The 25173-nt window shown below is 40.6% G+C and overlaps 2 protein-coding genes across 4 annotated transcripts in view; one reads left to right on the top strand and one right to left on the bottom strand.

Annotated features, from left to right (window-relative positions):
* The window catches only part of invs (inversin), a 47743-nt gene extending 43238 nt beyond the window's left edge, over nucleotides 1-4505 (bottom strand). For both annotated transcript variants that reach the window (XM_058376632.1, XM_058376633.1), the window contains exons 1-2: nucleotides 4309-4505; nucleotides 858-970 (exon numbers count right to left, since the gene is read on the bottom strand). In XM_058376632.1, the coding sequence (XP_058232615.1) occupies nucleotides 858-860 (3 nt within the window). In that variant the 5' untranslated portion in view covers nucleotides 861-970; nucleotides 4309-4505. The remainder of the gene's footprint in view (nucleotides 1-857; nucleotides 971-4308) is intronic.
* Nucleotides 4506-4636: 131 nt separating this feature from the next.
* Nucleotides 4637-25131, top strand: erp44 (endoplasmic reticulum protein 44). Of its 2 annotated transcripts, none has more exons than XM_058376636.1 (11): nucleotides 4637-4797; nucleotides 15993-16065; nucleotides 16175-16214; nucleotides 17823-17938; nucleotides 19169-19353; nucleotides 19474-19589; nucleotides 19840-20014; nucleotides 20580-20691; nucleotides 20994-21135; nucleotides 21803-21905; nucleotides 24915-25131. In XM_058376636.1, the coding sequence occupies exons 1-11, from the start codon at nucleotides 4741-4743 to the stop codon at nucleotides 25017-25019; spliced, it is 1224 nt and encodes a 407-aa protein (XP_058232619.1). In that variant the 5' UTR covers nucleotides 4637-4740; the 3' UTR covers nucleotides 25020-25131. The 2 variants fall into 2 exon arrangements, with proteins under 2 accessions (XP_058232619.1, XP_058232618.1); XM_058376635.1 differs by having other exon boundaries at nucleotides 24912-25131.
* The last annotated feature ends 42 nt before the right edge of the window (nucleotides 25132-25173 follow it).

Below are 25173 nucleotides of genomic sequence, written 5' to 3'. Positions count from 1 at the left end.
TGGAATAACCCTGATTTGCATGCGTTTTGGCTCCATGCTCTCCACCAGTCTTTCACATTGCTGTTGGGGAACTTTATACCACTCTTTTTGCAAAAAAGCAAACAGCTCAGCTTTGCTTGATGGTTTGTGACCATCCATCTTCCTCTTGATGACATTCCAGAGGTTTTCAATATGGTTCAAATCTGGACATTGGGCAGTGGTATCTTATTTTTTTTTTCCAGAGCTGTATATGACAAATAAAGGCTTCTTAACTTAACTTTTCATTGGTCTGAAACTTGTAAGGTTTAATAGTAAATACATTTTTTTTGCTGCAGTATAGGAGGAAAAAAATCACGTCCTTGATCTGCTGTTATTGGAAAATAACCATCTTCGGGTTAGTGTTGACGTCACACTAAGGTCTGCTAAGATCTGTCCCTTGTTATCATACTAAGACAAAGGATGATCGAGCCTTTCTGAGGTTGGTCCTGAGCTCTGGAACAGTCTCCGTTTTAATGATAATATTTTAATATATATGACACTATATGATATCATGTACAGCACTTTGGATCAGCCATTGTTTTTAAAATGTGTTGGTTTGACAGGTTAAAGCTGTCGTGATTGTGTTATGTCCAATTATAGTATTGTTTTCTTCTCACTACATATCCTTGACTCGACTCTTAAGTTATTAATAATATTCAGTCATCATGCTTAATGTCCTCATCCTTCAGTCTAATCTGAAGCCCAGCTTTAAGCTTGATTGATGAATGACTGAATATACTACTGAAAGATTTCTTTGCAGGTAAATGGTTAGCAGGTTAGTTTGGTTTTAAATCATTAGAACGGCACAGTTAGATGAAAACCAACCCACTGACTCTTACCATGATGGAGTACAGGAGGAAGCAGGAGGCCTCAGCAGATGTTGCCCAGCTCTGTGTTCCCTCGCTGGGCCAAGAATCGCTGCAGGTCCCCCTGGCAGCTCTGCTGCACCTTCCTGAGGATCAGAGACAGTGGATAAAACACACACACACACACACACTGAGAGAGAGCACTGAACACCTGCTCCGGGTTATCTGGCCAAAGCTGCTCTTCTGACTGAATACATTACACTCCATTCTCACATCCTCACTGATTATCTGCTTAACCTTTAAATTCAATATAATAAGACAAATATTCTAACTAGCTAAATAAATAAACACTATACTTGCTTTGGTGAGCTACAATGCTGTGAACATGTGCATCAAATCATAACCTTACTAAACTAGTGTATGCCGAATGATGTACAAAGGGGTTTGAGCAAAATACAGTGCTTTTATATATATATATATATATATATATATATATATATATATACACATATATATATACATATATACATACATATATATATACACATATATATATACATATATACATACATATATATATATATATATATATATACATATATATATACATATATACATATATATATACATATATATATACATATATATATATATACATATATATATATATATATATATATATATTACATATGTGTGTATGTGTGTGTGTGTGTGTGTGTGTGTGTGTGTGTGGTGGCCAAAGCAAACCTGTCTGATATAAAATATACTACCATTTTTAAATATTTAGAAATATGTACACTGTATGGTACGCCTGCTGGTGGTCCAATGGCAGGATCACATGCTCTCATTGCCGCGGCCCAGGTTCAATTCCCAGGCAGGGCGCTAACCCAGCCACGGAAAAGCTAACCAAGCTAACCAGGTTATCTAGGTTAAAGCCTGGATGACCCCGAACAGGAAGCAGCCAAAAGAACAACAACATGTACACTATATGGTCACACCATTTGTGGACACCAGACCATCACACTCATATATGGACCGTCTCCAAACTGTAGCTGCAAAGTTAAAAGCACGTTATTGTACAGGATGTCTCTATATACTGCAGAATTATAATTTCCATTCATTAGAACTAAAAGGCTCAAACCTGATCCAGCATGACAACTGTCCCTGTGCACAAAGAGAGCTCCATGAAGACGTCTCTAGAAACAGTGGAGTGGAAGAGCACAAAGCCCTGACCTCAAACCTTACTGAACAGTGGGATGAACTACAAATCCAAAAGTATTGGAACAGCAAGTCAAAAGCTCAAAAGAGGGACATGCGCGGATAGATCAAAATTTCAGCTTTCGTTTCCTGATATTTACATTTAGATACCTTAAAGAACGTACCAGCTTTTATTTAAACCCGCTTATTTTTCAGAATGTCCAAAAATATCGGATAAACATATCGGGTAAACATATATAACACGTCTTTCTTGTTGCTCAGGTGTGGTGTGTTAGATTGACAGCTTAAACAAATAATAGCTCAGAAAATCTGCTTGTGGTTTGAATCCAGTGGTCTTAATGTTATGGCTGATCCGTGAAAGGGTTGTGTAATGTAATGCTTCTCCTTTGTATACTTTTATTTACGTTGCTCACAATTTTGTCTCAGAACTGTCTCTGTAACTGTACTGTGCAATGCTTTAACTCCTGTTTAACTCTTTCTGATAGGAAGACAGTGGTACAAGCATTTGTAGGAGGACTGGAGGCAAAATTGAGTTGTGAAGCCCTCATTCAAAACTTAGTGTGGTACAGTGTGTGTGTGTATGTGTGTGTGAGTGTGTAGTTTCGTATGTTCTCCCCGAGTCTGTGTGGGCTTTATGCTTTCTTCTAAAACGGTGAATTTAATTTACCCCCAGGTGCAAATCAATGTGGTGTCCTGTGATGGAACTGTTGTCCTACCTATCTAGGGTGTATTCTCATCTCATTCCCAGTGTTTCTAAGATCCACCATGTCCTTGACCAGGATAAAGGGGTTACTAACAATGAGTAAATGAATGTGTGGATTTTTAATGCAACAACAGATCTAAACATTATTCTGTCTTGTGTCTGGTTGTTTGCAAGCATGGCAAGTTGCAGGCATGTTTTTGTGTCACATAACTAAGCAGAGTGGAGCTTTCTGACAGCTTGTCAGTCAAACTAAAAGCTCAAGGCTCATGGTGACGTCACATAACACGGCACATAACACACAGTCCCACCTCTTTCCAAAAAGGCACATTCTCTAGATACACTATATTGACAAAAGTTTTGGGACACGCCTCCAAATCATTGAATTCAGGTGTTGTTTTTCAGGGGTGTGGGCTTGGCCCCTTAGTTCCAGTGAAAGGAACTCTTAATGCTTCAGCATACCAAGACATTTTGGACAATTTCATGCTCCTTTGTGGGAACAGTTTGGGGATGACCCCTTCCTGTTCCAACATGACTGCACACCAGTGCACAGAGCAAGGTCCATAAAGACATGGATGAGTGAGTTTGGTGTGGAGGAACTTGACTGGCCTGCACAGAGTCCTGACCTCAACCTGATAGAACACTTTGGGATGAATTAGAGTGGAGACTGTGATCCGGGGACGTCTGCCTTTACATGCACATGAATGTAATATGGAGTTGTCCTTCCCTTTACAGCTATAACAGCTTCAACTCTTCTGGGAAGGCTTTCCACAAGGTTTAGGAGTGTGTTTATGGGAATTTTTGACCATTCCTCTAGAAGCGCATTTGTGAGGTCAGACACTGATGTTAGACAAGAAGGCCTGGATCGCAGTCTCCAAGTTCCACACCAAACTCGCCCATCCATGTCTTTATGGACCTTGCTTTGTGCACTGGTGTGCAGCCATGTTGGAACAGGAAGGGGTCATCCCCAAACTGTTCCCACAAAGTTAGGAATGTGAAATTGTCCAAAATGTCTCGGTATGCTGAAGCATTAAGAGTTCATTTCACTGGAACTAAGGGGCCGAGAACAACCCCTGAAAAACAACACCTGAACTCAATGATTCGGAGGGGTGTCCCATACAATATAGTGTATTTCCTTGTTTTCTACTGCATCTGCAAATTGTTTTGACTATTTATCTTAATACTGAATTTCAGAAGAACATTCAGACACAGATAAAAAACAGTTTCAGGTACAGATACAACACAAAAAGTCAAGTGAACAGTCTGAGCAAACAATCGATGATGGCAGATCACTGCATCTGGAGGCAAATCAGTCGACCTGTAATAGATCTCTGTAAACACTTATTCCCAAAGTTAAAGGCTCTTATAACGACACTGTCAATAATGTTGTACTGTCAATAAAGAAGTCGATCGAGTTCAGCTGGGAAAGCGCATCATTTCCTGGTCATGGGTATCAGCTTGTGCAACATGTATACTGAGAGCTAATAACTAACACAGTGGCCAGATTTCCCAGAAAAGAAAACACAGCTCAAGTTTCTCTGTAGCCTGAACGGTGATGCAACTTACCTCATTCAGGATGAAATACGAGTAGCTTTCAGAGGCTGCATGCAACCCCGCTCACTCTGTTAAAAAAAAACATTCACTGTCCTTTCATTGTTTTAGCACTTTTTCTGTAGGATTCAGACCGCTAAAACTTTTTCCCCCCCATACTGCAAACACATCTGGATCATTTGTGAAAAACTACAAATACCGGAGGAATACAAGTTCCGCATGCGCGGTGGTCTGGGATTTGTAGTTCCAGTGCTGGGCTGTTGAGTAGAAAATCGTCTCTAATGAACTACATTACCCACAAGTCCCCGTGTCGCCATCCGGAATTCCCTGAAGTTCCGGGAGTCGGCTCGGCGTACTGTCCGTCGTTTCCTTGCGGCAGAGGAGAGGAGGTGGTGTCGAGAGACTGGAAACGTTTAACATCAGAATCCCAATCAACTCCACTGTACAATGAAATTAACTTCATTCACGCCCGCCTCTGAACTCCACTATTTCGCCATACTACTGGTAAGCGCTCGTGCATCTGCGTGCACTTTAATCATCACCGGGACTTCTCCTTTTTGCACTTACAAGTTATGCTAGCAGGCTAGCCTGTTAGCATCGAGGGCTAAGCAGGAGTTCAGTGCATGTCATGCGATTTCACAGTGCATTGCAAACTTTAGTTCTAGATATAGCGCGGGTACAAACTACTGTTAGAGATCTCGTATCACGTGTGTCGTTTTAATATAAAGTAAGCCTTGTATGCGGTTAGATTTGAACCCGGCTAGCTCTGTGTGTGTGTGTGTGTGTGTGTGTGTGTGTGTGTGTTCTGATCTGATTGATGTGGTTTCTAGCTAGTTAGCATGACTGGTTACTTTTCTAAGTATTTTTTTAAGACACCCGGCCAGTAAATCAACGTGGCGAGAGGTTTTCCAAACAGATAACTAGCTGTCTAACTTTATCTGCTATCTAATATATTAGTATTATTGGCTCACAGTGATGCTTAGTGAACGCTGCCTTTATTTCCAATCGTTTTTTTTGATAATTTTTTTATTTTTTACTAGTAAACTTAGTTTCGTAGTTTTGCATGAACCTCGCGGTATATTTAAACTGTTTCAAGGATAATAAAGTCTGTACTCTGGCTCAAGTCATGGCTGGTGTTTACAAATACTGATATGTGGAAATGATCCGCGTTTATTTGCGGTTATTACGGTAATTTATGCGGTGTAACATTCGGTGTTTTTTGGTGTTCGGTGTGTAACGAAAAAAAATAAACAAACAGAAGGTTAAACGTTGCATTTCAATACTAAGGAGAGATATCGTATCAGGAGGTTCTCCTGATGTATCTGCGTGCCATTTAAGCACAAAAACAACCACATAACTGACCGCTTTAGCAGTTTTTCCCCCCCGTCTTAACCATCCAGTGTGGTATTTAACTTAACCCAAGTTTATGGAGTTATTTTGGGATGCATTCCGTTCCCTTACATCCACTCCGTTAAGACAAACCTGATTGGTCGATTTCTCTGTTGTGGCCGAATCCTATTGGCTGACAACCCGGAACTAATGTGGAAGCGCTGAGCTGGTCTCAGAGTGATGTAAAAGCTATAACACAGGCCTTGCTGCCGGTCCAGTAAAACTTGTATAAAATCTATAAAATATTATATAAACAATAGTGATTTTAATAGAAATAATTGTGAAGAAATAGACGTTTGATTGCGTGGCATATTAACGCATCATGTGAAGGAAAAGAAAACGTTGTTGCATAGTTAGCCTCACTGTAAACAAACTCTGTTGCATTTCACAGCTTTTCTTAAACCATTATTCCTTGTTTACGTTTCCCACGTCATTTTATTTACACTTCCCTTGTCATTTATGCAACAATTCCCTAGAAATTTCATTTACATCTATCTGAAACGCCTTTAAATGCGTCTGTTATTAAAACTCCTTCCTCGCGCAAAGACTTATGGGAAGTATTAGCTGATAAAAATCCACGTTATCCAGGTACTTTTGGGAATCTTCTTTCAACATGGTTCTCATCTTGGACACTATTTAGGATGGATAGTAGACGAATTGGGACACAGCAAAAGCTTCACCCTTTTAGATCCTATATAGCACGAGCAACGGGGTCCATGACGTCACTAGCATGCATATTATACAGCACTATATATATACACACATACAGGTTTATGAGGATCATCATGAGTGCAGACGTGGCCTGTATTTCTTCGTATATCAGCTCATAAGAGAGATAACCTGTGATATTATTGTGATATTAAGTCAGCAGTTGGTGGAATGAAGAGATGTGAGGGAACGTCTAACTTCAGGCATGTTTAAAACACAAACTTTCATTCTGGACTATAACAGAGTTTTCCCCAAACTGGTTTTCTCAGCTTATTGGTATTATGTGTAAGAAAATCGAACTGCTGTTTCTTTTAAAACTTTAGGATCTGTCAAATAAGCTGTAGGATCTGAGAGTGAAGCTTTTGCTGCGACCTAGTATCAGTAGAAGTGAGATCGTATGCCTGTGTCTATAGTCAGGAAACATTTAAAGCTTGTTTTCTGCCTAATTATTTTTCTATACCAGAGACGTTTCATGCTGGATTCTCGTAATGCTGACCCTTGTGATGCGTATTCGAATGAATAATCGCTGACACCTCCGGAACATTTCTTCCTCCGTCATCCACTTCTACACTTATCACAGCTTATTGCGTTAGAGTAACTATTTTCCGACTCTCTTTGCATTCGAGGACGATGAATCCTGCGTAGCTCATGAACGCCGTGTTCTGAGAAGTCCCTGTCTACCCTTAACAGCCATTGTGTTCAGAGGTCACAAGTATCAGGACGCAGCAGTTTACGACCAGTCCCATCAGGCTTCCTTATTCATGTATTACCTCATCTGTTAGGTCTATTGTGGCAGTTGGTGTTGCTCTTCTTATTGTGCCAGGATCTTAGGAGGTCTAACTATGGGTAGCGTGCCGTATTGTGTGGATCGTGGATTAATCTTGGAATTGGCTCGTTTGTACTTCTGTTATGTTTTTGCTGACAGTAGGAGTGAGATTAGTTGACGATTTTAAGCAGCGCTGTTCGCTAGCTGCCAGCAATATGGCTGTGCTTGCCATATGGCTCACGGACTGTCCGTGTGTGTGCGTTTACGTTATTATGACGGGTTAGAGTCGTTTTTTTACCGGGTCAGTGGGCTCACTATCATATTAGAAACACACTGAGATGCTTAGCTCTTTTACACCTAGATGGCCGTAGTGACCTGTATTGCAGTAGAACTCAGGTTATGTAGCGTTATAGTGTTAGTATATGGGAAAAATGGTTTATGAACGTTCGCGACCTATCCCTAAGCAAATATAAGCTAATGCTTAAGTAAATTTGTCATTCAGGATAGTACACATGGCATCCTGTGCTGATGATTCATTTTCTTGATAACAGATAAGACACACCATAATCTTTAAACCCAACTGAAATTATTTACCGTGGTGTTGGATAATAAAAAAATAATGCTCTATCACTTTGTAATTCTGACCTTTTGAATTAGGAATTAAGTCATTTTTAATCTCTTGCTTTACTAGGAATGGTCCACTACTTGTGCTCAATGAAGAGTAAACTCCAGCAAGTGTATTTTATCATGCTCACATGAAGGGTAGCAGGCAGTGGGATTCAGAATGATGTTTTACGATAGTCCTACAGTATCTCTGTACATTGTCTCACCGATCCAGTGTAGAGCATGGGAAAGACTGGCCAAGATAGAAGAGATGGATAGATAGATAGATGGATAGATAGATAGATGGATAGATAGATAGATAGATAGATAGATAGATAGATAGATAGATAGATAGATAGATAGATAGATGGCAGGATGGTCTGATGGATAGATGGATGGATGGATGGATGGATGGATGGCGATATGGATGGAGGGACAGATGGGTGGTGGGATAGTTTGATGGATAGATGGAAGGAGGGGTGGGTGCAGGGATGGATGGATGGAGGAATGGATTGATGGATGGATAGAGGGATAGATGGATGGCAGGATGGTTTGATGGATAGATGGATGGAGGGACAGATGGATGGTGATATGGTAGGAGGGATGGTTTGATGGATGGATGGATGGATGGATGGATGGACAGATGGATGGTGGGATAGTTTGACGGATAGATGAAAGGAGGGTTGGGTGGAAGGATGGATGGATTGAGGGATGGTTTGATGGATGGGTGGCGGGATGGTTTGTTGGATAGATGGATGGAGGGAAGGATGAATGGATGGATAGAGGGAGGGATAGATGGATGGATGGTTTGATGGATAGATGGAAGGAAGGATGGGTGGAGGGACAGATGGATGGTGGGAAGGATGGATGAATGGATGGATAGAGTGAGGGATGGATGGAGGGATGGTTTGATGGATAGATAGAAGGAAGGATGGGTGGAGGAATAGATGGATGGATGGATGGATGGATGGATGGATGGATAGATAGATAGATAGATAGATAGATAGATAGATAGATAGATAGATAGATAGATAGATAGATAGATAGATAGATAGATAGATAGATAGATAGCTTTAGAGAATTAAGAGCTTTATGTAAATTCAGGATATCATTTATAAATGTAAAATTTATCCTAATGAACAAGCCAGAGGTGACGGTGGTAAGTAAAATCTCCTTGAGACGATATGAAGGAAACCTTGAGAGGAACCAGACTCCAAAGGAAAGCAGTTTGGTACGGGTGACACTGGACAGTGTGATTCTAAATCATTTCCCGTCTATAACTGTGTACTATATGGTCAAAAAGTGCAATAATGCATCCAGGAAATTCTAGTTTTAACCTGAAGTCATTTCTCCTTGAAGTTATCAGATGTTCACGGATGGAGACTTGAGCGGAAAACAGTGTCTAAGTGCTAAGAACTATCCACAGCAATCCCATGTCTCTCCAGGTTGTCCGTGTGGAGCTGTGTGATGAGTCTCCAAGCAGAAGTAGGGCATGATCAGGCAGGTCTGGAGAGCAGAAGGGGTCAGGATCACTGGTATCTCAGGGCTAGCATGTGTGTAGCTCAAGAGAGAGAGAGAAACACAGAATACTAGGTATGCTTGTTATCACGTAAGGGTAAAGTACAAGGAATATTGTGTGCAGAGGGCAAGCAAGGGCTCAGCTGTGACTCAAAGGTAGAGCCAGAAGGCATCACAAATACAGATAGCACAGTGGATAAAAATATTCTTGAGCTGATGTCACTCGGGCATCATCTTTGCATGAGAAACAGTATCGTATTTAGCAATTAAAAGAGAACAAGAACAGACATAGAATACAGACCTGTGGGACACCACATTCATTCAAATGTTATTTTTCAGTGGGAGGAAGTTGAGGAGGAAGAAAATGTTTTTTAGGCAATGGTGAAACAGGCTGGATTTGTGCCTGCATGCAAATCATCATGATGATGATGATATCAGGACTTACACTCAAACATGCTGCCTTTCCAGTAGCAGATCCGGTAATGCTGGTCTTTCTACAGGTACACATTCTGTCCAGATATGAACCAGTATTGTGTGAGAAGATTCACTGCTAGTCACGGTGCATGATCCTGGGAGATGATCTTACTGTAAACTTTTTTTTTGTTTGTTTTTTTGAAAAGCTCAGCATGTTTCATTTCCTCACAGCTCCTCTGTCTTATGTCTTATAATTACAAACTAATAAATAACTGACATAGGAGGTATAATGGTGGTGAAATTATTACTGGCGTATCTCTGGGATATTAGTTCTTTCCAAATCAATTATTTTATTTTATTTTATTTTATTTTATTTTATTTTATTTTATTTTATTTTATTTTATTTTTATTTTATCTTTATTTTATTTTATTTTATCTTTATTTTATCTTTATTTTATTGTATTATTTTATTGTAATTAATTAATTAATTAATTAACTTATTTATTTATTTATTGATAATACCATACACATGTCTGGAAAGCTGTATTTTACTTTCTATAACAGTCAGGTGGAATAACCCCAGGTTTTACACACACACACACACACACACACACACTTCTATATCCTATCTGAATTAAAATGTCAGTAAAATTTGCATACAGTCTGCTTTAATACTTATTCCTCAGTTCTTGGTCATGTGACCAACCAACAGTCACCTGCTTCTTGTTCAGATGAGCGTTACGACACGTGTGAATAGAGCAGATCTCCGGCAACACAACTCGCCAGATACATGTGTGTACATTTAATATAGAAGGACAGGAAAACAATTGCGGGATTTGATCTTTCTAGAATTTAAAACAAATATATATATATATATATATAATTTCCTTTCATTTTCCCCAAATGCTTGTGTGTGTTTTCATTTAACTCAAGACTGTTTACCATACCACACGTTTCAGCGTGTTAGTATCAACTAACCTACCACGCAGGACGCAACAGAGCAAACATGACATATCGATGACACACACAACCTCTTGACTTCTGGTGGATTTTCCTCACCTACAGCAAGAGGGCATGGGGCCAGCGGTGACATCATAGGTCAGTTAGGTAGTACCACCACCAGGGATATTTTCAGTGATGGATAGTGAAAGTGTGGTAGAATGCAGTGGAAGTTTCTCATGTAACCGAGGCAGAATTAATAGAGCAGGTGACCTCATAGTGTCCGCATGACCTTTTTTGTTTGTTTGTTTGTTTGTTCATTGGTAATTTGCATGAGATGATAAATCCACAGGTGTTAGGTTCAGGTTTGTGTGTGTGTGGTGTTTTTTTACTAAATAAATGCCACACACTCAGCGTTTACAGGATAAGCTGCTGATGCATTGTGTCCCTGATCAGAATTAAGCTATAAAGGTGAAGAAATCCGTCGCTGATCGTCAATGGACGAGTCAGTCAGGAACTCCATTATCTATCCATTTTCTATACCCGCTTTATTCCTAATTAGGGTTACGGGGGTCTGCTGGAGCCTATCCCAGCACACAAAAAATCGGGTAAAAGGCAAGGGTACACCCTGGACAGGTCACCAGTCCATCACAGTGCCACACATATAGACAGACAGCCACACACACTCACACTCACTCCTACAGGCAATTTAGAATTACCAATCAACCTAATGTACATGTTTTTGGACTGTGGGAGGAAACCGAAGTACCCGGAGTAAACCCACGCACGCATGCAAACTCCACACAGAAAGGCTCCTGTCTGTTCGAACCCGGGATCCGAACCCAGGGAACTCGTATCAAAGTCAAAGAAGCTTTATCGTCACTTCAACCATATATAGCAGATGCAGTACACAGTGAAGTGAAACAACGTTCCTCCTAGACCAGAGGTGCTACACATAATGCAGACAAACATAGAACTAAACATAGAGATAAAAAAAATTAAACTATAATTTAAAAATTAAAATTAAACTAAAAAAAATAAACTATACTTAAGGTGTAATCTTTAAGACGTACAACAGAAGTGTACAGGAAGACAAGACAAGACAAACAACATATAGGCCGACTTTGTGTAAAGACCAAGACAATGTTAGACAATGAAAGAACAGTGTATACAGTGATTGCAGTTATTAAAGTGACCACATGTAACAAGACTAATATAAATGTAAAGTGACGTGCGTGCAAACAGGACATTTAGTGTGTGTGTGTCTGACTATGTCCAGCACAGTCCAGTTCTTTTTTGTCTGATGTAAAAAGTCACCCCTTTTATTCCTTGAAACTTCCTTTCCATTTTGTTGCCTTTCATTACACTTTGTTCTGTGTTAAGGAGAACTTAATGATCCAGTGGAATTAAAATAAAAGATAGTTTGGTTTTCCCTCTTGTTCCTTTGTAGCCGCTTCAATTTTTCACAAACACCGAAGTCTTTACTTTAAAGTATTATAATGTGGATTTAATTATATATAGAGGACATGTTTGCCTCGCACCTCTGGGGGTTGGGGGGTTCAGATTCCTGCCTCCGTCCTGTGTGTATAGAGGTTGAATGTTACCCCCATGTTTCAGGGGTTTCCTCCAGGTATGCCAGTTTCCTCTGCAAGTCTAAAGACATGTGTAAGAGATTGACACCCTGTCCAACATCTCCCCAAATCCCCTGAGATATATACGTGAGAGAGAGAGAGAGAGAGAGATTGATTGATTGTGTGTGTAAGGGTGTAAGAAGGTTGTGAGTCCACTAAGCTGCCACTGCTGGGCCCCTGAGCAAGGCCCTTAACCCTTTGTATAAAACGTAAGATGCTCTGGATAAGGGCGTATAAATGCTGTAAACAACTATCGCAGAACAAAACTGCAAAACCAAACAACTGAAATGTGTGTAGGTAAACGAGTTAGCGTCAGTCAGATATCGAGTGTGTTGGAATTCCTTTATGCTTTGAATGTCACTTGTGCCGGTGACCAATTAGGAGCCAAGGTGTAAATATGATCAGATTTATTTTCCCTCGCTCTTAGTATTCAGTGTATGTGTAAAACTGGTGTGATTGAAACCGACTGAACACACCGGTCTTCCTGTTCAGCTTCCTGAGCTGAAAACAAATTCTGTATGGTTTTTCATTTTCACTTGTTCATTGTGGTGGAAACAAACTTTTTCACATCCCACCCCCTTGCTGCACTTATACACCTGACCCGGGGCTGTTTTATTAGACGTGTTAGCTGGAAAGGATGCTAGATGGTCTTTACAGAATCTGGACGCGGAAACAGGGACAAAAGTACGGTGGTGGAGAAGTGCAAAACACAATAACAAAACAATTCGGACAAACTGGAAAAGGTAGGTATAGTTTGCGAATGGAGTTCTTACAGCTGATTGGACGAGACATCTGTCACTCAAAATATACAAGCAGTAGGAAACCGCGTATCTAACTGTATTTCTTGTACATGTCTGGAGTTCTGCGTTCACTTTAAATCATTTTTTTTCTGGATAGTACAGCTTTAAATCTTTTAAAGGAAATTACAAACATATATATTTCACTTTATAAGGAAATTTATTCAAGGCTACTTTAAGGATGGACGTTCATATGGCGTGATTTTGGATATTCTGATAGCGTATCATGGCATAAAGATTAGTTTAGACACTAAACACTTTAGACACCTAAAGAACGCAGGTATGTTTAGAAAACCAAACTATTCCAGATTAAGGGATGTAAGGAGTGTTCATATACACGCAAATCAGCCTTCTACTGCCGCAGCATGCTGTACTTTTCAGTATATCTTGAGTGACAGATGTCTCATCCAATCAGCTGTAAGAATTCCATTCGCAAACTGTACCTATCTTTTCCGCGTTTTTGGATTTCTTATCTTGTTCTCTGATTTATTATTTAGTTTTGCACTTCTCGGACACTGTACTAAACCGAGCAGCGGTGCAAAGACTGAAACTGATGCTAGCACAAGGCACATGTAACATGTAGCCCAGTGAGAATATGGATGCTAGCCAGAATCAAATGACGTCTTGATGTGTGACTGTAGAACAGCCAAGACTTTTAGTCTAAAGCACGAATGTGACGCTTCATCAGCAGAGACGTAGCAAGAATTCTGACTGTAGAAAGGACATTATTCATAATCACACCCTCCGGTGTCACCGAAATGAGGATGAGGTTCCCTCTTACCAGCCACAGTCGCCTCAGGCTTGCTCACTAGGGATTAATTAGAAATAAATGTAAATATTAGTCTAATATTAATCTTGAACTTTTTACACTATATTTCTTATCTTCTGTAAAGCTGCATTCAGACAAAAAAGCTCTATAGAAATTGAATAGAATTGAACTGAATAAAGATTTCAGCTGCATAAAGTCAATCACTCACTAAGCCTCGTCCCGAATCATGTACTAGACACTACACACTTACACTATGTACTATGTACTCTTACGTCTAGTGTATGAATTTTAGAAGGGGCGTACCATCTCAAATGGATCCAGCGTCATCCATCCAGCGTTAGTGACTGGTAGCCCCGCCCCCTTTTCCTCGATATAAGCACGAAGGGTCCATCATTCCACACTTCGGTTGAATAATAAGTGAATCACCCGGGTTTCGGAAGTTCTTGTTGGAGTTTTCAGTGTAAATACTCACACTATTTATATGACAAAATGCCACAGAATAGTGCACAAGTGGGATGGATGGATGGATAGAAAGATGTGTGGATGGATGGATAGAAAGATGGCTGGATGGATAGAAAGATAGATAGAAAGATGGATGGATGGAAAGATGGGTGGATGGATGGATGGATCGAAAGATAGATAGAAAGATGGGTGGGTGGATGGATGGAAAGATGGATAGATTGAAAGATGGGTGGATGGATGGATAGAAAGATGGATGGATGGAAAGATGGGTGGATGGATGGATGGATTGAAAGATAGATAGAAAGATGGGTGGGTGGATGGATGGAAAGATGGATAGATTGAAAGATGGGTGGATGGATGGATAGAAAGATAGATAGAAAGATGGATTGATGGAAAGATAGGTGGATGGATAGAAAGATAGATAGACTGAAAGATGGGTGGATGGATGGATGGATTGAAAGATGGGTGGATGGATGGATGGATGGATAGAAATATGGATGGATGGATGGATGGAAAGATAGGTGGCTGGATAGATAGAAAGATAGATAGATTGAAAGATGGGTGGGTGGATGGATGGATGGATGGATGGAGAGAAAGATGGATGGATGGATGGATGGAAAGATAGATAGATTGAAAGATGGGTGGGTGGATGGATGGATGGATGGATGGATAGAAAGATTGAAAGATGGGTGGATGGATGGATGGATAGAAAGATGGATGGATGGAAAGATAGGTGGATGGATAGAAAGATAGATAGATTGAAAGATGGATGGATAGAAAGATGGATGGATGTATAGAAAGATGGGTGGATGGATGGATTGAAAGATGGGCGGATGGATGGATGGATGCATGGATAGAAAGGTGGGTGGATGGATGGATGGATAGAAAGATGAGTGGATGGGTGGATATTCCAGATATCCAGCAGCAATAGAGACAGTAACAGAAAGACAGGTAGTAGATTGCACACTGTATGCCATTTATTATATAAATGTGTTTATTTAGTGTTTGTGTTTATTTAGTGTTTGTTTTTATTTAGTGTTTGTGTTTATTTAGTGTTTGTGTTTATTTAGTGTTTAGTGTTTGTTTTTATTTAGTGTTTGTGTTTATTTAGTGTTTAGTGTTTGTTTTTATTTAGTGTTTAGTGTTTGTTTTTATTTAGTGTTTAGTGTTTGTTTTTATTTAGTGTTTAGTGTTTGTGTTTTAGTGTTTAGTGTTTGTTTTTATTTAGTGTTTGTGTTTATTTAGTGTTTAGTGTTTGTGTTTTAGTGTTTAGTGTTTGTTTTTATTTAGTGTTTGTGTTTATTTAGTGTTTAGTGTTTGTTTTTATTTAGTGTTTAGTGTTTGTTTTTATTTAGTGTTTAGTGTTTGTTTTTATTTAGTGTTTAGTGTTTGTTTTTATTTAGTGTTTAGTGTTTGTGTTTTAGTGTTTAGTGTTTGTGTTTATTTAGTGTTTGTGTTTATTTAGTGTTTAGTGTTTGAGCAACTCTTTAACACACTTCACCAACAGCTCTCCTCCACTCCACTCCACTCCACTAGGTGTTTACGGTTCTTCACCTCTTAAAACATTTCACTCTAATCTGAAACTCCACACACGCTCCCACAGTCCCGAGCGCCGCCTCAGACCAGAGCTTTATCCCGATCCTGCTTAGATTTCAGCGCTGAGGTTTAAAGATAATCGTGTCTTTTGTTGATGGTTTTTGTAGATAACCGGACTGTACACTCCAGGGCGAGGGGAGATCACCAGTCTGGATTCAGGGAACATCGACGACATTCTCAGTAAGCGCTTGCTTTTTGTGTGCGCGTGTGTGTGTGTGTGCGTGTGTGTGTGTGTATGTGTTATGTGTTTATTGCTGAAGTAACTGGAATGAAATGTGCTCTTCTACAGACAATGCTGGAGTGGCTTTAGTCAACTTTTATGCAGACTGGTGAGTACGACACTGTGTTTTGTACCCTTTCCAAGCACTCCCCCTCCTCTCTCTCTCTCTCTCTCTCTCTCTCTCTCTCTCTCTCTCTCTCTCTATATATATATATATATATATATATATATATATATATATATATATATATATATATATATATAATGTATGTATATATATTTGTTTTTTTTATTTGTTTTTTGTTTTAAATAAAATTTTAATTTATATAATTATTTTTTTTACCTTTGTGTTCAAGGAAATAAAAATAAATAAAGTAAAATATAATAAAATAAACTAAAATATAATGAAATAAACTAAAATATAATCAAGTAAAATAAATTAAAATAAAAGACAATATGCTTCTTAAACTTTTGGTATAGTTGGCCTTTTAAACGAAAAATTTTAAAATATAAAAAGGGGACATGAACTGGCACATATGCGCTTGTAGGCCATCTAATTACAGTATAATTTTTTTGATCGCCAAATGAAGCATTAGGTATGGGGCATGGTTTGCGTATACTGCGTTCATTCAGTTTTCATTTCAAGATTTCAAACAAAACGTGCAGAAATGTTTTTCAGACAAACTCTTATAATTCTCGAATTATTCTAGAATTTGTTTTTCATTGTCTCAGTGTCCTTTATTGTGGCAAATTGATCAATAAATGGATATATTAAGAATTACTAGGTACATTAAAAATCTCCCTTTTTAAAGAAAATTCTTCGTACAAATCTTTTAAGAGGATGAGTGTAGGAAGGAAGGAGGTATAACAGCAGCTGGAGAATAAAAATCAGCAGGCTGCAAATGAAGAAATATTTTAATCAGCAGATTTTTTTTTTATCAATGGGATCTTTTATTTGACTTTAATGTTCCAGAGTAAAGAGAGAAAATAGAGAGTTAGTGTTAGAACGGCTTTCTGTAGTTCATGAACACTGAAGAAATGGCAGTGAGAGTTTTTGCTTTATCTAAAGTCTTTTTTGTTAAAAAAATCTTAGATGGAGTCTGTACCTAGTTGGAAAAAATACCTTGTATTATTAAATATCCTTATAAATGTGTATGTGGATTTCTATTATCCTAAACCAAAAAATCTCTCTCTCTCTCTCTCTCTCTCTCTCTCTCTCTCTCTCTCTGCCCCGCATCTCTCTCTCTGTCTCTGTCTCTCTCTCTCTGCCCCGCATCTCTCTCTCTCTCTCTCTCTCTCTCTCTCCCTCTGCCCGCCCCGCATCTGTCCCCACATCTCTCTCTCTCTCTCTCTGCCCGCCCCACATCTCTGTCCCCACATCTCTCTCTCTCTCTGCCCCGCATCTCTGTCTCTTTCTCTCTCTCTCTCTCTCTCTGTCCCCACATCTCTCCCTCTCTGTCTCTGTCCCCACATCTCCCTCTCTGTCTCTGTCCCCACATCTCTCTCTCTCTCTCTGCCCCATCTCTCTCTCTCTCTCTCTCTCTCTCTCTCTCTCTCTCTGTCCCCCCATCTCTCTCTCTCTCTCTCTCTGTCCCCACATCTCTCTCTCTCTCTCTCTCTCTCTCTCTGCCCCCCATCTCTCTCTCTCTCTCTCTCTCTCTCTGGGTCTCTTTCTCTGTGTGTCTCTCTCTCTGTCCATCCGCGTCTGTGTGTCCAGGTGTCGGTTCAGTCAAATGCTGCACCCTATCTTCGAGGAAGCCTCAAATGTGGTGAGAGAAGAATATCCCGAACATTCGCAGGTGGTGTTTGCCCGTGTGGATTGTGACCAACATAGTGAGTGTACACACACACACACACACACACACACCCCAGTTTAGCCTTTCAGATAAAATAAATTAAACAGAATTATTGATGACCCATAAAGCGTTTGATGGTTTAATGACAAAACTGCATCTTCTGTGAAGTAAAGGCGGCTCAAAGATCCCCCGCCGCGTGAGCGTGTGTGTCGCTGCGCATTTGTCCATGTGTGACAGACAGAGCTAGATTCCACCCGATGAGCTTTGGAGTATTTAACCCTCAGTATGGGGCTCACTTTCATCTTCACACTCGCCCCCCCCCCCCCCCGTCTTCCTTCTCTTTCTCATCTTCCACTCTCTTACTGTTCAGCTACGTTTCATTCAGGTTTTCGGTTTGTTTCAATATTTACTAAATGAATACACAACGCCACTTCAGTAGAAATCATAACCATTACGACTACACGGTTCAGGCCGTGACGCTAGGGGGAAAAAAAACCCTTTGGTTTGGTTTGAATGGAAACGTATCTGGTTTACTTTTAATACACAGACAGTTAGCTTTCTGTGTGAAACACGTCTTTGTACTTCCTTCCATTGATGAGTTGTAGTTCACACAGGAAGTAAGCGCGTGACGTGTCTTAAACACCAGATCACTGAAATGATGTAGTGATAGAGATCTGTGTAAACGTACAAACATGACTAGGCAAAATGTGGCCCAAGCAGAAATACTGAAAGCCACGGAATAAGACAGAATTTCAATCAACCACCCGATAGAATTTTGGCTGTGTCTCTCATTGTTCCCGTATCCTTTTGTTAGACATGCCTGCTATACATTTCTTGATTATTTTCAAAGAATAGATATGCCTCTGTTTTCTTATAGTCACCCTTTTGCCTTGTGTGTGTGTATAATATCTGTATACACTCCCCATCAAGTGTATCAGGAACACCGGTAAAGGTTTCTAATCAGTTTGAGTTAATGTCATCATCAGGCATGGTCCAGTGAGTTCACAGGAGAATGATTAGACTAGTTTGAGCTTAAAGAATGACTGTGCCTCTGTGGTGAGCTGAAAAGCAGCTCAGAAAGCACACCTGAGGGTACAGTGGGATCATAGGCTGGAAAAAAGCCCCAGTGATGATAATCCAGCCTTTCAGTTGAGTCTGTAACCTCAGGTGTGGCATGTTGTGCTTTTCTGAGATGCTTTTCTGCTCACTGCAGATATACAGAGTGGTTCTGTGCACTATAACCATTTGGCCCGCGTTCTCTTTCTAGCCGACATAGCACAACGCTACAGGATCAGTAAATACCCGACTCTGAAGCTCTTCAGGAATGGGATGATGATGAAGAGGGAGTACCGAGGTCAGAGGTCAGTGTCGGCCATCGCCGACTTCATCCGGCAACAGAAAGTGGACCCGATCACAGAAATCCACAGCCTGGAAGAGGTCAACAAAGTAGATGTGAGTACTCACCCACACACACACACACACACACTATCAATGAGCTGCATCGTCCAAGACATTTTTTTTTTTTTTTGCATCCATCCTCTCATGCTCTTTTCTGTCTTCTGTCTGTTTCAGAGGTCTAAGCGAACCATCATCGGCTACTTCGACCAGAAGAACTCCGAGAACTACCACACATACGAAAGGGTGGCAAATATCTTGCGAGACGACTGCGTGTTCCTGGCAGCATTCGAGTAAGAAATGCGATCCGTTTCCCTCTTGCAATAGGATAAAAATCGAGGGCGTGTCCTATACTCAAGTTTTCCATATTACGTGCTTTTCCATATTTCTGACCATTTAATAGAGTGTAATGGGTGTGTGTTCAGCTTCACACACTCTTCATGCCTGGGTTCATTTGATTCATGGCTCTTATTGGTGTCAGACTTGGATTCTATGAATTCTTGGCCTTCATTTACTGTGTTATTTTTTTCCCCCCTTGTTCAGTGAGGTGTCTAAGCCCGAGAGGTTCAGTGGCGATAACATTATCTACAAGCCAGTAGGAGAGACCGTTCCGGACATGGTGTATCTCGGCTCACTCACAAACTTTGACCTGACGTACGCATGGGTGCAGGACAAGTGTGTGCCGCTGGTCCGAGAAATCACTTTCGAGAACGGAGAGGTGAGATCTCTCTTTATTATCATCATTATATGTAAACACACACACACACACCATTTTTAGGTTTATTAACACCTGTACCCTTGTTTGTTCGTGCAATTATCCAGTCACTCAATGTGGCAGCAGCTCAGGGCACAAAATCATACAGGTACACCTCAAGAGTTTCAGGCTCATCTGTCCAGTCTTGGCTGACAGGAAGTGAACCCAACGTGGTCTTCTGCTGTTATAGCCCCTCAACCTCAAGGTTTGGCATCTGAGAAGCTTTCCTGCTCACCACGGTTGTAAAAATGCTACCGTTGCCTTTGGGTTATCTCAAACCAATCTGGTCATTTTCTTTTGACCTCTTCAGCTTCTATTTGAAATCCTTAAACCAGCACCAGCAAGTCACAGAGATCACTTTTTTCCCCCCATGCCGATGTTTTATTTGAACAAAATAAAACAAGTGTGAACACTTGACCTGTATCTGAATGACGCTGCTGCCACATGATTGAATGATTGGGATGTGTCAGTGATTCACTAATTAGGCTATGAAAAGACAATTAAAATAATTATATCAATGTGTGTGTAGGAGCTGACAGAAGAAGGCATTCCATTCCTGATCCTCTTCCATCAGAAGGACGATACAGAAAGTCTAGAAAAGTTCCAGCAGGAGGTGGCACGCCAGCTTATCACTGAGAAGGGTGCGTATACAACACAGGGAGGAAAAGACAAGGCTAGACCTAGAGCCGAGAAAAACGAAACAACACACACTAGCGGTCCTGCCAAATGCTGTAAATGTTGACAGATATTCCACTACCCAGTTCTTTCAGATGTTCTTATTATTTTAATTATTCAGAGAACATCCTGTCATGGGTGCCAATAATTCTGAAGCCAAATAATATATGTGTATTGGTAGAGATAGCTGTGATGCCAAGTAACACTGTTAATGGTATCCTGTTTATGTCCTAATCTCCCTCTCTCTCTCTCTCTCTGTGTGTCACAGGCTCTATAAATTTCTTGCACGCCGATTGCGATAAGTTTCGGCACCCTCTATTACACATCCAGAAGACTCCTGCCGACTGCCCCGTCATTGCTATAGACAGTTTCCGCCACATGTATGTCTTCCCAGAATTCAACGACCTCTCGTAAGTACCTGTCTCACTGAACCTTTATTCATTGTGTGTGTGTTAGTATGTGGAAGATAGAGAATAATTGTAGCCCCACCTCTTTGTGGGTTATCTCCAGCTCCAGATACCTACAAATTAATTATGCCTTCTCTCTCACACACACACACACACACCCTAGTGCTCTAAACCTAGCTCCTTTAATTAATTGAAGCAGTATGTGAGTTAACAGTGTCTTTTATAGCCCACATATTGTCAGTGTGTGTGTGAACACACAGTACAGATGTATACATAACTTATTTTAGCGTTATCAGGTTTGGAATAAATTCAGTGCATTTCCAGAAAGCATCATAATTCAGCGCACACTGTATTTCATTAACAATCGCTGTGTACTATTATTCAATCTCAGCGTTATCAGCTCACCTCTCTGCAGACTTTGATGTCACCGATTGGCCAGGAGCTCGAGTTACCGTGGCGTCTGCGGGAAGACAATGTGGTTATCTCGTTACAGACGCGCGGTTTTGGAGACGGCCCGGCTTTCCCGAGCTCTTAGCCAATCGCTTATCAAATCAACAAGGGCTGCTCCTCAAGTTTATTTTTTCATCTGTTCACTAGCTTTCAGACAAAAAAAAAAAAAACTTTATCATCATCATTATTATTTTTTATTTTAATCCTTTGTGCTTTGCAGGGTTCCAGGAAAACTGAGGCAGTTTGTGTTAGACCTCCACTCAGGAAAGCTGCATCGAGAGTTCCACCATGGGCCTGACCCTACAGACAGCACTCCAGGACAGGTCAGAAAACTCAGCCAGGCTTTACTTCCTATATCTGTTTGTTTCATCAACACAAACCCTTCTCTCACACAATGGTGTTTTCCCAACAACACTGTTGAAGGAGGCGGAGAGATGACAAAGGAAGTGATGTCATGGCTACCAGTCGGAGAGATGGATAGTGATATGTTTCTATTTTTCCTAAAACATTTGTTCCTCCTCACAGCTCCTGAGCTACGTCATATCCACTCTGCTACAGAAGCGTAAACGTTATGATTTCTGTTTCAGTAAATCAAGCCCCAAATAAAGCATCACATTGTTTTAAGCTCATGCTGACACTAGGAGACAGTGATGCTCTACACAGATGCATTTTACACACCGGCTTTTTCTAGTCCAGCTTTTACAGAGAAATCATCTGATTCTTAATGACAACCGGATGAACTGTCAGTCATAGTGAAGAGCATTTTTAGATCTTTGCTATTAACAGGTTATTCTTACACTTGATATAATGATGCACAGGTTTAACTGAACCCATGTCGGATGGCAACACGAGTATTTATCAGTCGTAACATTGCTTATCTTGCTATAGAGGCAAATGTCAAGGGGTGGGATATATTAGGCAGCAAGTGAACAGTCAGTACTTGGAGTCGATGAGCTGGAAGCAGGAAAAATGGAGCAGAAAAGCCAAAGTGTGAAGGTTAGACTAGTGGGTTAGACTGTATCTCCAATACAGTAGGTCTGGCAGGGTGTTACTGGAGCGATGGTTAGGACATACCAAAAGTGGTTTAAGGAAGGACAGCTGGTGAACCAGTGACAGGGACATTGAAGGATGGTTCGAACTCGCAGAAGAGCTACTGTAACTTAAAATGCTTCAAGGAGTTGACCTGGCCTCCAAAATCTCAAGCCGATCAAGTATCTGTGGGATGTGCTAGACAATCAGATCAGACCCATGGCGTCTCCAAGTCTCAATTTAAAGGATCTGTTGCTCTCATGTCAAGGGGTGGGATATATTTAGCAAGTGAACAGTCAGTACTTAGAGTTGATGTGCTGGAAGCAGGAACAGCCAAAGTGTGATGGTTAGACTAGTGGGTCAGAGCATTTCCAATACAGCAGGTCATCATGGCTGACCCTGCGCTCTGACCCCAACCCTCCAAGGATGGGATATGCGAAGTAATGTATATGTGACAATTAAAGACTACCTACCTATCTTAAAAGGACGGCTGTAAACCCTGCTTCAGACAGCTGACCACACTTACAGGACAGCGCTAATGCCTTGTTGTATATTCACGCTGAAGAGAGGAAAGCTAGCATCAGGATTCCCGCTCATCATCTCCCAATGTGCTATGCAACTAATTTATTAAATAAAGGAAATTGTGTGTAACCAGGATGAAGCTTTCAAGGACGTATTAAATGATAACAAATTTTCATCTGTTTTCGACAGATCAGGTAATGGAGTCCGGCTCTACCGCATTTCATCACATTTATTAACAGACCTGCAGGCAGAAGCGCATATATGTTTGTTTCGGGACCATATTAGATATCTGTTTCGTTTGAACCGTCATCAAAGGATCAGTTACTATCTTTAATACAGCCGGTGCTTTAGATGACATTTGGGTCGGTTATTTGCGACGATCAAAGTCGGCTATGTGACGAGTCCCAGACGTCAGACTGAAGCTCAGTTCTGGGGAAAATAGATCGAGCTTAAGAGAATTAATGCAGGTTTCATACAATTACCTCTATTAACAAGTGCTGACATCTGCATAGAGAACAGAGGATTCAGGGTCTTTAATGCACCAGCACTGAGAGACCTGTATGTCCCAGCTTAGTTTTACATTTACTGTAATTCTTTTATGGCATTTAATTTAATTTATCAAAATTTTAAAAGCGTAACATCCTGGAAGCACTGATAAGTGGTACCCGGGACATGCAGATTTTAAATCTGGGCTTTTATTCATTCATTTGTTGCCTGTACATGGGCAGAGTCAATGAATAAAATCAGCATTTAAATCTTATTTACCTCAAAGAACTATTGTTCTAATGGAGCTTCACACAGAGTAAGTTCTCATTTGGTATGTCCACTGATCAGGCATAACATTATGATCAGTGAGAGGTGAAGTGAATAAGACTGATGATCTCCTCATCATGGCACCTGTTAGTGGGTGGGATATATTAGGCAGCAAGTGAACATTTTGTCCTCAAAGTTGATGTGTTAGAAGCAGGAAAAATGGACAAGCGTAAGGATTTGAGCAAGTTTGACAAGGGTCAAATTGTGATGGCTAGACGACTGGATCAGAGCATCTCCAAAACTGCAGCTCTTGTGGGGTGTTCCCGGTCTGCAGTGGTCAGTATCTATCAAAAGTATCCATGAAAGCCCCAACTTGCAACTTAAAGGATCTGCTGCTAACATCTTGGTGCCAGATACCACAGCACAACTTCAGGGATCTAGTGGAATCCATGCCATGTTTTGGCAGCAAAACGGGGGACCAACACAATATTAATATAGGCCATAATGATATGCCTGATCGGTGTATGTTCATGGTGATGTGGCTGAAACACTGTAAACACTCTTTGGAAAAATATGATTAAAATCTGCTGCTCAGACGGTCATCTGAAAGCTACAGGACTGGATTGGATGATGCAAGACGGCTACAGATATAATCGTGGCATAGAAACTGAGTTTCTAAAAACGTTGGGGTTTAAATGACCCCGTTTTAAGTACAAGCTCTCTTTCCAGATCACTGATTGATAACATGCAGTAAGCAGAATATATTTAATCACGGCTTTAGCGTTCTTTGTGTGACGGAGAGAGGATGTTGACGTGTACGCCATTTGCAAGAGCGACTTAACATTTATCTCGTTTATACAAACGTTAACCTTCTAAGAAAACGTACAAAGCCTTAGCCGTTGAGCTACCACTGCTACAATGCTCTCTCACACAGCAAAGATTTTCATGGGATCATGTGATAATGTTAAAAGGCTGCTGAAATCAGATTCTAAATGTATTGTGTGTGTGTGTGTGTGTTTCTTCAGCAGGAGGAGAACAAAGAGGTGGGCACCAATCCTCCAGAGAGCTCATTCCAGAAGCTAGCACCCAGCGAGAACCGGTACACCATCCTCAGGGGTCGGGACGAACTGTGACCTCGTCTCACGTCACCACCTAGCGCAGAACACCCGGCAGGCAGCCACCTGCGTCACCTCTATTTTCATAACTTTTATTTTGGCTAAAAAAAAAACAAACAAAAAACACAAAGAAGAATATCTGAAGGCTTTTTTCGGTGGAGTGGGGCGCAGA

Source organism: Hemibagrus wyckioides, linkage group LG23 (genome assembly GCF_019097595.1).
Source record: "Hemibagrus wyckioides isolate EC202008001 linkage group LG23, SWU_Hwy_1.0, whole genome shotgun sequence".
Lineage (NCBI taxonomy): Eukaryota > Metazoa > Chordata > Actinopteri > Siluriformes > Bagridae > Hemibagrus > Hemibagrus wyckioides.
This window is presented reverse-complemented; position numbering and strand designations above follow the sequence as displayed.

Coding starts and splice junctions, on each gene's coding strand:
- erp44 (XM_058376635.1), top strand. CDS start 4,741: ATGAAATTAACTTCATTCACGCCCGCCTCTGAACTCCACTATTTCGCC. Junction 16,066..16,174: donor GAACATCGACGACATTCTCA/GTAAGCGCTTGC, acceptor GCTCTTCTACAG/ACAATGCTGGAGTGGCTTTA. Junction 17,939..19,168: donor TGTGGATTGTGACCAACATA/GTGAGTGTACAC, acceptor TTCTCTTTCTAG/CCGACATAGCACAACGCTAC.